We start from the raw sequence: 14,275 nt of genomic DNA on the forward strand, positions 1-14,275 counted from the left end.
CTACAAATAAAGACACAATCATGTCTGTACTTGATGTGGAATCTAAAGTGAGTCTTAACATGAGAGTGAAATCTGTCCTCATGGAGTCAGAGACATCAGCAGAGACTGGAGAGACACCTCAACACCACCAACAACAAAGATATGTGGCAAGTGATCCAGAACATCACAGGCTACAAAAACAGGAGCGTCTCCATCATGTGAGGCCACGCTGTCCAGATGTGAAAAGAACCCTGCTGAGAGTGAACATGAGTAAAGCCTCAGGGCCTGATAACATCCCTGGTTGTGTACTAACAACATGTGTCAACTACCTAGTAGATGTCATCACTGACATCTTTTACATGTCAGTGTCACAGGAGAGAGTTTCCACCTGCTTCAAGACAGCCACCACGTCCTACCTAAAACAGTCTGCAGTGTCTAGTCTAAATCACTACTGTGCTTTGACACTCATCCCCATTCTAATGAAGAACTTTGACAAACTGCTTTTCTAACACACAAAGAAAAACATCCTCTTCTGCTCCCATAGCTCTGTTGGTAGAGCGTTCGCCTCATGTACTGAGGCTGTTGCTCCTCTGCAGCGCCTGTGACCCATTTACTGCATGTCATTCTCCCTCTCTCTCTACTCCCTTTCCTGTCATATCTTCAGCTGTCCCTGTCCAAAATAAAGGTAAAACCCCAAAAAAATAATCTTTAAAAAACAAAAAGAAAAGAAAAACATCCTTACCAGTCTGGACCCTCAACAGTCTGCATCCAGAACCAACAGATCCACACAGGATGTCATAACCAGTGGACTACTACTACTACTACTACTACTGCTACTACTACTACTACTACTACTACTACTACTGCTTATACTACTGCTACTACTACTACTGCTACTACTACTACTACTACAATGTATACAGTCCAGAATATTCTCAAAACACTGCATGGTGTCATGAGGTGAGATGATACTAAAGCTATTTTCAGAAATGATGGTCGGTGTTGCTGATCAAAATAAAAGTTGAGATTTTTTAGATTATTGTAAATGTACAAATTGTTCAATGTGCTCTAAGAAAATCTCTGACTGTGAAAAAGACAAGTGATTTGGAAAATGTATAGAGTCCTGATCATATTAATGTGTTCCTGACTTGTGGTCAGAAAATGATTCAACATGTATCACAGTATTGTGATGTGTGACATGAATGTATGTAAGAAACTGATTCTATCTTCCTGCTGTCTGTCTGTATGTTATAAACTCTATGATCAGAATCAGGCACCAAATGCTGGATCCACTCACTTCAATTTATTTTGTCTGTTTCGTACATAAACGTCTTGTCCAACCAACCTCAAAATCTCAAATAACAAACACATATAACAAGCAAATAATAGGCAGAACACTCCTGTGATGAGCAAGTAAATCCCTTCAATAATATCAGTTTGAACTCTTTTCAGCAGTGTGAGGAGGAGTCAATGCAAATCTTCATCACTGCCATCTTTATTTATCTCACTGCAAACTGAAGAAGAGAAACCAAACCACCAACAGACAGAGAGCACAGTTTCACTATGACTTTAACTACATGGATAATGTTTCTGAATCTGATGCTCTCATTGATTTCTGCTGAATACACACTTCTGAACTCTTCTTTTTCTCCCTGAAGGTTTCTGTTTGTTTCTGTTCTGATTGAACTGCTTTTCTTCCAGGTGTTTGCAGTCAGACTCTGACTGAGTCTGAACCAGTGGTGAAGCAGCCTGGAGAATCACACAAACTGACCTGTACGTATGCAGGAATATCAGATGATGATGCTGATATCAGCTGGATCAGACAAGCTGAAGGAAAAGGACTGGAGTGGGTTGCCTACATTTCTGCTCCGAGTGGAAGCATTACAGCTTATTCCACATCAGTTAAGAATCGCTTCACCATTTCCAGAGACAACAACGTGGACCAGGTGTATCTGCAGATGAACAGCCTGAAGACTGAAGACTCTGCTGTTTATTATTGTGCTCGAGAGCCACAGTGATACAGGAAGCCACAGAGCTGTTCAAAAACCACTGCAGATGTCCCTGAGACAACCTGTCCTAAATGAGTGGAGTTTACATATAATCAGGTTGATCATCTCTTCTTGTGAGGTAGAGCAGCACTTTATCTGTCAGAACAATAACAAAATATTATTTTATCTTGATCCTTCATATCCACTGATGGCTCAAAAAATTTAAACAGTCATTATTGCTAAATAAATATAAAGTTGTTTCCAAGATACTCAGACACTTCACATTCCACACCAAGAAACTATAAAAGTATAATAATATTCAAAGATTGGAGCAGCTTTGGTTGAGATGACAGGGACAGCAGGTTGGAATCAGAGGAATGGAGGCTGTGGAAAAGAGAATGTCAGTGGAGGAGGTTGGTGAGATAAGAGGGGCCTGATTATGGAGGGCTTTGTGAGTGAGGGGAAGGAATTAGAGCTGTAACAGTTGAACTGATGTGGTCACAGGAGCAGGAGTGAGTGAGCTGGTGAGCTCTGGAGGTTCTTGAGTCCATGAAGGACTTGAAAGGGTGAACCATAAAGACTGTTGCAGCAGTGGACTCCAGGTTTGTGGATGTAAGGTGCAGGAGACAGAGCGGAGCAGTTTGATAAACTTGGCTTGAATCATGATTTCATTTTGGTGAGGCCTTTGGTCAGGGTGGACAGAGTTGTGGTGGACATGTAGAGGTGGACATCATTGATGTAGATGTTGAAGTGACTATTTTCTGTTTCATGAAGTGGAATACCTGTATGTACTTGTAACTAAGTATACCTGTAATATATTACATTTAAAAAACATATTCACAATCCCACAACTTGTTTCTAGGGATCAGGACTTAATATTCTGTTTAAAATACTCTACATCCTCTCAACACAAGCAGCAGGTAGAGTAAGATACATCTGACTTCCATGTTCCATTTTTAAATCTGTAGATGGAGGTCAATGCAAACTCTTCCTTCTTTATAAACACACCAAAAACAAATGTCAAATCATCTGAGGGAGAACAACTGACACAGTTTTATGTCTTTGATCAGATCTTGATCAGAATTCACTGATCTGCAGAGTTCAATATCGAACTTGACTGACAGATCCTGAGAAAGAATTACATTTTTAATTCTTCTTTTATTGTTTTCAATAAAACCATGTTAAATATGCCCTGAAAAAGCTCATCATTATTCAACAATAAACATTAAACATATGAATAAACAAAAAGTCTTCCTGTAATGATCACTTCCTCAGTGAACATCTAAGTAAAAGAAGAACTCCTTGTTAACATTTCAGATACTTTAAAGTTTATATTATTTGGTATCTTAAGTTGGTCACAAAGAGTTCAAACATGTACAAGTATTTTTTCATAAATATTATATTGCTTTGAAATCTGTTCTTGATAAGGTAAGAAGGTAAGAAGCTTTATTGTCATTGCAAGGGGTACAATGAAATTTTGTTTGGCAACATCTCTTGTAGCAGCGACAATGTCCTGGTCATAAAATATAATATAATGTAATATAAATAGTAAAAATAAGTAAATAAAATAAGTTGCAGTTAGAATACTTACAACAGATGCAGACTGTAAGAGTCTGTATCAAGAGTGCAAGACAGTCAGTCAGTAGTCAGTAGGGGGGAGTCATGGTTCCTGCAGCAGTCTCTTCACAGCCATGGGGAAGAAGCTGTGTCTCAGTCTGTTGGTGAATAGAGTGTCCTGGGTGAGCAGGGTCATCCTGGATCTTTGTGGCCCGTCGGAGGAGATGGCTGGAGTAGATCTCCTCTAGGCGTGGAAGTGGGCAGCCGATAATCCACTGAGCCATCTTGATGACCTGCTGCAGTTGTTTCTTTTCAGATGCAGTGCAGCTGGCATACCACACCGTACATCCATAGGTGAGGACACTCTGTTGTGCAGTGGTAGAAGTTTTTCAGCAGAGGTGGAGGGAGTTTGTTCCTCCTCAGCGTTCTCAGGAAAAAGAGACGCTGCTGGGCCTTTTTGATGATGTGGGAGGTGTTCACAGTCCAGCCCAGGTCCTCCGAGATGTGCAGACCAAGAAACTTAAAATAAATGATAAATATTATGATTGAAAATTAGGCACAAAAATAAAAATAGAGATCACTTGTTGATTAAAGGATCAAAACACAAGTATATGGTTGCTGAAACTGAACTACAGAGATACTACTGATATGAAACATTTCTACAAATTAAGACTCAATAATGTTTGCAAATGACATGGAATCTAAAGTGAGTGAGAATGAGAAAAATGATGTTGCAGTTTCTTGTCTACAACCACTAGAGGACAGTCAGTGTCAAGTTTGTCTCTCCTCTGACCCTCACAGATCTGCTGTTCTCATGGATCTTAACTGACTGACACTCACATGTAGTTTTTTGCATTTTGTCACACAGGCTTCAGTTCCTGAGCAGCTGTTTTCCTCCAGAGGCTCCAAGTTTCTCTGTATGTCTTCAAACATCTGCAAACACTGAAACCATCAAAAGTCTTTTATACAAACCAGCAGCATCAGACTGAAGTTTTCATACTATTTACATGATCCTGACTGCTGTCATTGTGTTTCTGTTTGCAACAAATACAGTCAGTAAGTACAGTCAGTCAGCAAATAAATGAATAAATAAATGCTGCAAAAACAACAAGTTTGTGCTCATATGTTTGAAGTTAATCATGAATGTGATGTAGGAGCTGCTGACAGTAAATAAATTCTCTCAGGAAAACAGCTCATATCATGTATAAATTGTTTTTTAATCATTTCAAAACATGCTGAACACTTTAAACATGACTTATAGAAAGATACATCCATGATTTACTGCACGTCATAATTTGTATTTTAATGCTGATTTAAATGAATACATTTTCACTTATAATTCATGTTAATACACACATTAGGAACAGTTATGATTCTGATCATGGTTTGCAATTATACAAGAATTTACATAATGTTTTATCACTGATTTGTTAATGTCAATACAACATATTCAGGCATTAACAGTTTACAGAAAAAGCAAAGTTTCACTTCTGTAAATGCAGGAACATTTTGAAAATGTTAAAGACTGAGTGTGTAATGAAATTCAAATATCACATGTAAAGCAGAGGTGATTTGCAGGCATGTTTTCACTCTGTTAGATGTCTTGTCTCACAGGCAGCCTTTGGTTTTAGTTCATTAATATGAAAATAACTGAATCCAAACTAAGATGAGTAACAACAAAACATGGTATAATATGACATATGAATATCAAAAATCAAATCAATCAAATTTGTTTCCTCTCAAGGTTTAATTAAGATACTCACATTAGGAGTAATGTAAAATTAATAAACTGTTGTAAAAGTCATAACTTGTTGCAGACTGTGTCTAAAAATGAAGGACAAACAACTGAAATAAATTGTTTGTCAACGTGTTGCACAAATCAAGATTATTGGAGGAAAGACTCCTGTACAGTAAATATTCATTTTCTAATTTCACTGAACTGAGATCCAAGTCAAATCCAGTTCCTCCCTGTGAGGAGGAGTCAATGCAAAACTCTGATGTCTTCCACCTCTACTTATCTGACTGCAGAGAGGAGGACAGAGAACAGTGGACACACAGTTTAACATGATGGACTATAGGACAGGACTGCTGCTTTTAACTATCTGCTGGACAGGTGAAAATATTCACTGCTCTTAATTTGACTTATTTGCATTTGCGCTGCCAATGTAACACATGACATGCATTTCTTTTTTGATTTCACAGGTGTTGATGGTCAGACTCTGACAGAATCTGAACCAGTGGTTAAAAGACCTGGAGAATCTCACAGATTGACCTGTACAGCCTCTGGATTTTCTATCAGTGGCTACTGGATGGGCTGGATCAGACAGGCTCCTGGAAAAGGACTGGAGTGGCTTGCTTCTATGTACACCAGTAGCAGCACCTACTACTCTCAGTCAGTTCAGGGTCGGTTTACCATCTCCAGAGACAACAGCAGACAGCAGGTGTATCTGCAGATGAACAGTCTGAAGACTGAAGATTCTGCTGTTTATTATTGTGCTCGAGAGCCACAGTGACACAGGAGGAAGAAACTCTGTACAAAAACTCAACATGTCAAAACAAGTCAAAACTTTACTTTCTGCTTTTCACATTAACAGAAATTAACATTCAACATCATGAACTCAGAAAAAACAAAGTCTCAATAAAACTGTTTAATTGCTGTTCTCCAACATGTAGTTGAGTCTGGAAACAGTAAATATTCTGTCTGTGTAAAAGTGATGGTTTTATTTGATTTATCTGAGATATGCTGGAAATTCTATGAATAATAAAATCATCATGAAAAATATTTTATGTAAAATTAACAACTCTAAAATCTGACTACTTGTTAAAGGACAGCTGATATTTCTTTTGGAGCCTTTTTTTTTTTTTTTAAAAGATTCACTGAAGACCAAGTTCGGAATCGAGTTAGACTCTAGAGTGTGCAGCCTGAAGACACTGTAAAAATGTATTTCCTTCATGATGCAAGAAAGGATATTGTTCACAGAATTATTAAATATTAAATCACTAGTGACACACCAAGTCCAAATGTTAAATGGTATAAATTCAGTTTGAAAAGAGACAAAAGCTGAAACACATTTGATCAGACAGAAAGTTTGACTTGATCAGAACATAATTAGTGAGGTGAAATGTCCACAATCCAAAATATATTCCAAATATTTGTTAATAGTATGATGTAATGAGTTTACAAAGCAGTTTTCAGAAATAATAGTAGATCTTGGTGATCATAATGTGACAAGGGGGTTGGTTGTTGTGGTTTAGTGTCAATAAAAGGAGAATTGAGAAAAAGACAACGACACCTGGTGAATTTAACTCCAGGAAACACTTTGAAGAACCTTGAATATTGTTTAGAAAGTAGATAGTAAAACACACAGGATCATCAGTGACTCTCAGTCTGGAGGGGATCTGACTTCACATTTAGCTGCTGCAGTATTAACTGGATCAGACAACCTGCAGGAAAAGGACTGGAATGGATGTGTCGTATTTACAGTGATACAAGTAGACATTTGTTTACAAAGACCTGCAGGTGGCAGCAGAACACATGAAGTCAGATGACACTAACTAAGGAGAGAATGACAGAGCCTCTAAACACACACACATGCATGAACACTATGAAAGAAACAGTTGATGTTGTGGTTTGTGACTTCTTGTTTCTCAGTGTTACATTTAACAGAAGGTGTTGAGTTTATATTTGAACATTTATACATAATATAAACAGTGTATGGATTGTTAATCCTGCTGAACACTATAAATGATATACATCTAATTTGTGTATAAATTAACATAATAGTTGATTAACTTTGAAAACTTGATGATTATAAAATAATGATTATAATCATAATGTAAAATGATGATTTAACTAGTGCTGTCAGGCGATTAAAAAAATTAATCTAATTAATTACAGGATTTGTAATTAATTAATCTAATTAATTACAGGATTTGTAATTAATTAATCTAATTAATCGCATTTTAATCTCATATCTGCTAAAGGTCCCCAAATAAAGAATTTGAATTCTGGGACATTACAAAATTGTAGTGCATGACTAATCAATTGAATACACAAGGTACAAATCACTGAGTTCTTGTTAATAGTCCCGTCTTTGTTCTTTTTATAAATAAACTTGCCGTTCAAAGGTCCAAGTAAGCTTGCCTCGCTCTTAGGGCTGCAACGGATCAAAAAACTCACGGTTCAGATCGTATCACAGGTTTGAGTCACGGATCGGATCATTTTTCGGATCAGCAAAAAAGAAAAAAGTGGTAGGATTAGAGTTAAATTATTTTAAAAATGCACTTGTCTTCGATCTTTGTCTGTCTGTAATTATCACCATAGTTATGTAATGTAATAATAACGATAATAGTAATGATAATGGTAATATATTAAAAACTTCAAACTTATACAGTGCTGAACTATGTATATACTATACATATATTAGATCATTATACACTGTACAGTATAATACACAACTACGCTCTGTAGTCTGGCTCAATGTCCCGCCTACAGCAGCACATCTGATTGGTTAGAAGTCATGATCAATCAGCAGACACACTGTGTCACAGACGGGATGAGACAGAGCTGCAGCGGTGAGCAGAGAAGAGCTGTGTAGTTGTTATCACCAAAGTTTCAATAAACATCACAATTTTATGATCTGTTTCTTTGGTGATAGCAGAGTTACATCAGTGAAAAAAGTTATGGTCTGGATTTCACTCGAAGTGACGTGACGGCTTTTAAATCAGTCGCTCTTCACAGAGATGCGCTGCATACAGCCGCATTTGTCCTCTTTTCACTGCAACTCTGCATTGAGATTTCGCATATTATAACTTATACAAAAGTAGCAGTGACAGTAAAACTATGATGCTCACATGTGGTCCGCGGATCACACACGTGCCGAACTCAATGGGCCAAATTTGAAATGCTTGCGCATTGACTTGCCACTCATGATTAATTGCGTTAATTTTTATAGCGCGTTAATTTGCAGCGTAATTAATTAATCTAATTAACGCGTTAAACTGACAGTCCTAGATTTAACACATATTGTTTCCAGAGATGTGAGATGTGTTGTGTTTCTGTGTGAGGAGGAGGAGTCAATGCAAAACTCTGATCTCTTCCATCTCTACATATGTGTTGCAGAGTGAAGGACAGAGACTAAATCACTGACATACACACTGTAGACTGGACAGAGACAACTGGCTTTTACAATGATCACACCTGATTATTTGCTTGTTTTTCTCATCCTGTCTATTAACTGGGCAGGTAAGAACAATGAGTGTTTTTCTGACAAACCTCCTGCTACAAAGACAATATGGCTGCATTACAGTAACTAATGATCTGTTTAACTGTCTGTAGGTACTGAGGGTCAAACACTGACTGAGTCTGAACCAGCAGTTAAAAGACCTGGAGAATCTCACAGATTGACCTGCACATATTCAGGGTTTGGTGGTAATATTGCTGGTGCTTGGATCAGACAGGCTGCTGGAAAAGGACTGGAGTGGGTTGCTCGTATTAACAGTGGTGGTAGCAACATCTTCTACTCTCAGTCAGTTCAGGGTCGGTTTACCATCTCCAGAGACAACAGCAGACGGCAGGTGTATCTGCAGATGAACAGTCTGAAGACTGAAGATTCTGCTGTTTATTATTGTGCTCGACACCCACAGTGACTGGAGTTGGTTGAGCAGCTGTACAAAATCCTACAGGACTCATCTTTAATAAGCCAATAGATGGATCAAGTTATGTTTTTAGTCTTTTTTTAAACAAACAATTATTAAAACCCTGAGAAAGATCATCATTAGAAAATAGTGTTTGCTATTTATATTTTAATTTGTACAGTGTTTCTCTTTTTATATTTCTTCTTGTTTATATTCCAACTTTTAGGATTTCCTTCTGTCTCTGTGGCTCCTATTTTGCAGCATGTTGGTTCTTTGAAAAGTAATGTCACACTGAATGAAACACATTTCATCATCAATAAATATGTATTTGTCAGAGTGTTGGGACAGTTTATCATGACTTGCAGTAATGTCTCTATTTTTAAGACAACAGCCTCACTGTAATTATAACATTAACTTATCAAGAGTTAAGGCATAAGCATACAGTAAATCAAATCATAGTGATGCTACAAGTGAGTATTTTCTTCATGATTTTACATCACTCACAGAATACCAGTGAACTAAACACAAATTACTTGAATTTAATTTGAAAAGAGAAAAATCTTTGATCAGACAGTGAACTTGTCGTATCAGAACATAAATAGAAAGCTGAAATGTCCACAATCCAAAATATATTCAGAACATTTATTAATGATATGATGTGGTGAGATGACAATAAAGCATATAACTTATATAAAACTTATAAAAACAGATCATTCATATTATTGTAAATATGTTACACAAATTGTCATACAAATGTCAAAGCAGCTGACTTAGAGGACTCTAAATTCCCCAGTTAAATATCTCCAGTCCAGCTGTTTCCTCCCTGTGAGGAGGAGTCAATGCAAAAGTCAGATGTCTTCCACCTCTACTTATCTGACTGCAGAGAGGAGGACAGAGAACAGTGGACACACAGTTTAACATGATGGACTATAGGACAGCACTGCTGCTTTTAACTATCTGCTGGACAGGTGAAGATATTCACTGATCTCAGTTTTATGAGAGTTTTATTTTATTTGTGTCATCAACATATTTCACATGATGTTTCTTCTGTGTCTTGACAGGTGTTGATGGTCAGACTCTGACAGAATCTGAACCAGTGGTTAAAAGACCTGGAGAATCTCACAGATTGACCTGTACAGCCTCTGAACTTTCTATTAGTGGCTACTGGATGGTCTGGATCAGACAGGCTCCTGGAAAAGGACTGGAGTGGCTCGCTTTGATCAACAGTGACAGTAGCAGCATCTACTACTCTCAGTCAGTTCAGGGTCGGTTTACCATCTCCAGAGACAACAGCAGACAGCAGGTGTATCTGCAGATGAACAGTCTGAAGACTGAAGATTCTGCTGTTTATTATTGTGCTCGAGACTCACAGTGACACAGGAGGAAGAAACTCTGTACAAAAACTAAACATGTCAAAACAAGTCAAAACTTTACTTTCTGCTTTTCACATTAACATAAATTAACATTCAACATCATGAACACACTCAGAAAAACAAAGTTTCAATAAAACTGCTTCATTGCTGTTCTCCAACATGTAGCTGAGACTGGAAACAATAAATATTCTGTCTGTGTGAAAAAAATATGTTTTCATTTGCTTTTCTTAACTAATGTTGGAAAGTCTGTGAATTATAAAACTCAGTCAAAAAAAACAAAAAACAAAAAACATTTCCTTCCATGTGAGTCAAAATAAATGTTCACAACACAGTTCTAAGCTATGACTGCTTGTGACAGGACAGTTGATCCCTCTTTTATAGTCTGTCAGTGTCCTTCTCTATGCAAAGTGAACTTCCTCACAGTCTGATATAAAGACTTGATATCATGCTGTCAGTTGCAGCAGAAGAAGAGAAGCTCCCATCAGATCACCTTCAATACCAACCATGTTCTCTGTAGCTCTGCTGCTGCTGCTGGCTGCTGGATCCTGTGAGTCTCACTGAGGCAGAGACACTGGCAGTCTGATCACAGCACACTGACTGATCACTGTTATTACACTGATTCAATATTCAACATGTTTTCCTCCACAGGTGTCAAGTGTGAACAGTTGACACAGCCAGCCTCTGTGACTGTGCAGCCAGGTCAACGTCTGACCATCACCTGTCAGGTCTCTTATTCTGTTAGCAGCTACTACACAGCTTGGATCAGACAGCCTGCAGGGAAAAGACTGGAGTGGATCATCAGGGGAGGTGTTGGATGGACCACATACATCAAAGATTCACTAAAGAACAAGTTCAGTATCACCTTAGACTCTTCCAGTAAAACAGTGACTCTAAATGGACAGAATGTGCAGCCTGAAGACACTGCTGTGTATTACTGTGCCAGAGAGACACAATAAGACAAACCATCAGTAGACCTGAACAAAAACCCCTCAGTGTCTGAATACTTGTAACATGAAGCCACCAGAGGAGGAGCCCTCAGACCACTAATGATTTCAACACCAGCTCACTGTTACAGTAAAGACAGAAACAGACACATTGAACAATGAAAAAATAAAAGGAATATAACATATTTTATTCCTATAATATACAACAACATTAATATTATTGAAAACAGGAGGCATTTTTCAAAAAGTGTCTTCTCTGTCTGACTCATAGTATTATTGTAAATTAATGACAGCATTATTTCAGCACACTGTGTTTTAAAAAGAACTGAACTAAACAAGAAATAAAACACAACATAATTTGAATTCAATTTATTTGAATTTATTTATAGCTTTCATAGTATCAGTCTGGTTATAGGTTTTTCTTGAATGTATGTGTAATGCTTAATTAATATTCACAATAGTTTTCTTCATGTTTATTCTTGCTGGTGTTTTCTTTCCCCTGATGTACTTTGACTTATTAACACCTGATGAGAATGTAATGTAATGTAAAGGTCAGTTCAGGGGTATTGTATAATTTATAAACGATTGTCACAGTTTTCACATGAGACAGACTTTGTTTAATAATTATGGTCAATTAACTTAAATAATGAGTTTGTCAACCTGTTGCACAAATTAACTGAAACATACAACGAGGGAGTCTTGGAGGAATGACAGTAAATATTCATGGTCCATTTTCACTAAACAGTGAAATCCAGTTCCTCCCTGTGAGGAGGAGTCAATGCAAAACTCAGATGTCTTCCACCTCTACTTATCTGACTGCAGAGAGGAGGACAGAGAACAGTGGACACACAGTTTAACATGATGGACTATAGGACAGGACTGCTGCTTTTAACTATCTGCTGGACAGGTGAAAATATTCACTGATCTTTATTTGACATATTTTCATTTTTATTGCCATAACGCATGATACACATATCTTTTTTGTCTTGACAGGTGTTGATGGTCAGACTCTGACAGAATCTGAACCAGTGGTTAAAAGACCTGGAGAATCTCACAGATTGACCTGTACAGCTTCTGGATTTTCTATTAGCAGCTACAATATGCACTGGATCAGACAGGCTCCTGGAAAGGGACTGGAGTGGATTGCTACTCATGGTGGCAGTAGCTACATCTACTACTCTCAGTCAGTTCAGGGTCGGTTTACCATCTCCAGAGACAACAGCAGACAGCAGGTGTATCTGCAGATGAACAGTCTGAAGACTGAAGATTCTGCTGTTTATTATTGTGCTGGAGACTCACAGTGACTGGAGTTGGTTGAGCAGCTGTACAAAATCCTACAGGACTCATCTTCACCACCATTATCTCACATGATTAATGTCCTCACTTCAAGCAGTGCAAGAAAATTATTTAAAACTGTTACCCTGAAAACTGAGAGAATCATTAGTGTTTGATTTAAAAAATATTTCAAAACAGAGATATAATGATTTTACCAAATATACATATCCTGTTTCTTCCACGACAGAACTTCATTAAAGCAACTCCTCAGAGAAAACAGGAGCTGAACAATAAATAGCATTTTGTGTCATTAAATGGTTTTGAATGATGAATATAAGATTTAATTGTGATATAAAGATCCCTTTCATTTACATTATTTGACAGATAAACATGCAAATATTTTCCTAAACACAACAGTTTGTGTTTTGCATTTCATCACACAGGTCATCAGCAGTTAAGTAGTTAATTTCCTCTTGATGCTCCAAGTTTCTCTGTGTGTCTGTGGCTTCAAACAGCCACAATCTGAATACTGAAACATTTAAAAGTATAGCTCCAGGCTTCACCCTGACTCAAAGTACCCCACCCACATTCAAAAATTAAATCCTGTTTCTTATTTATATTTACATCCTTTTCAAGAACCCACTGATTCTTCAAAAATGTTTTAAAACATTCAATATTCAGTTGCTGTTTCTTTATAGCTCTAAATGTAAATGTTTTTGCCATCATAATGATGAGGTTATTGAGGTCGCTCCCATCCTCCTCATCCCTCAAATCTCCAAACAATACCATCAAGGGACAACAATAAAAAAATGTTCTATATGCAGAAATCCATTCTTCATTTTTTTTTCCAAAATAATGCTACTTCTTTACAGTACCAAAAGAGATGAATATCTGATTCCTCTTCCTCTTCACAAAATCGACACAAGCCACATTGTTGTCTGCCCCATTTTTTAAGCATTTGTCTAGTGGGCTAATACTTATAGATTAGTTTTAGCTGTAACATTTTTATGGTGACATCCGAGGTAGTTGTGTAAATGCATGTAAACGCTTTTCCCCAAGGGATCCATTTGTCCAACAGGGCCTCCCATTTTGCCTGAATTGCCTCTGGTGCAGCAGATATTTTTCTTACATGCATGTAAGACCAATATATTCTTTTGTTAATTTTTGTACTCATCCATGTCCAATCAATAATAAAGGGTCAGCATGCTATTTGTTTTGTATATAATAGTTTCTTTTTCCAGTTTTGTGGTATGGCTGCACAGAGTTGATTATATGTGAAGGGGTCACAGACGTCTCCATATGCTACTGTAAAGACACCATGAGGCATAATTTCACCCCTACTGTTCAAAAGATCATTTATAAATAATATTCCTTGTTCAAACATTGATTCAATAAACAAAGGTTGTTCCTTAATTAATATATTCCTATTACACCATAACACAGGAAAATTCTGGCTGATGATGTTGATATTGAAACCAGCTAACTACAACTTCTTCTAAAAAACCTCATAAATATGGAAAGG

General features: G+C 37.3%; 1 protein-coding gene across 1 annotated transcript in view; it reads left to right on the plus strand.

Annotated features, from left to right (window-relative positions):
* The first annotated feature begins 11,038 nt into the window (after positions 1 to 11,038).
* Positions 11,039 to 14,275, plus strand: part of LOC146310009 (immunoglobulin mu heavy chain-like) — a 97,990-nt gene continuing 94,753 nt past the window's right edge. Inside the window, exon 1 of the mRNA XM_084745287.1 lies at positions 11,039 to 11,081. Coding sequence (XP_084601413.1) covers positions 11,039 to 11,081 — 43 coding nt within the window. The remainder of the gene's footprint in view (positions 11,082 to 14,275) is intronic.

This window comes from Lutjanus erythropterus, chromosome 19, assembly GCF_056507025.1.
Source record: "Lutjanus erythropterus isolate fLutEry1 chromosome 19, fLutEry1.hap2, whole genome shotgun sequence".
Classification (NCBI taxonomy): Eukaryota; Metazoa; Chordata; class Actinopteri; order Lutjaniformes; family Lutjanidae; genus Lutjanus; species Lutjanus erythropterus.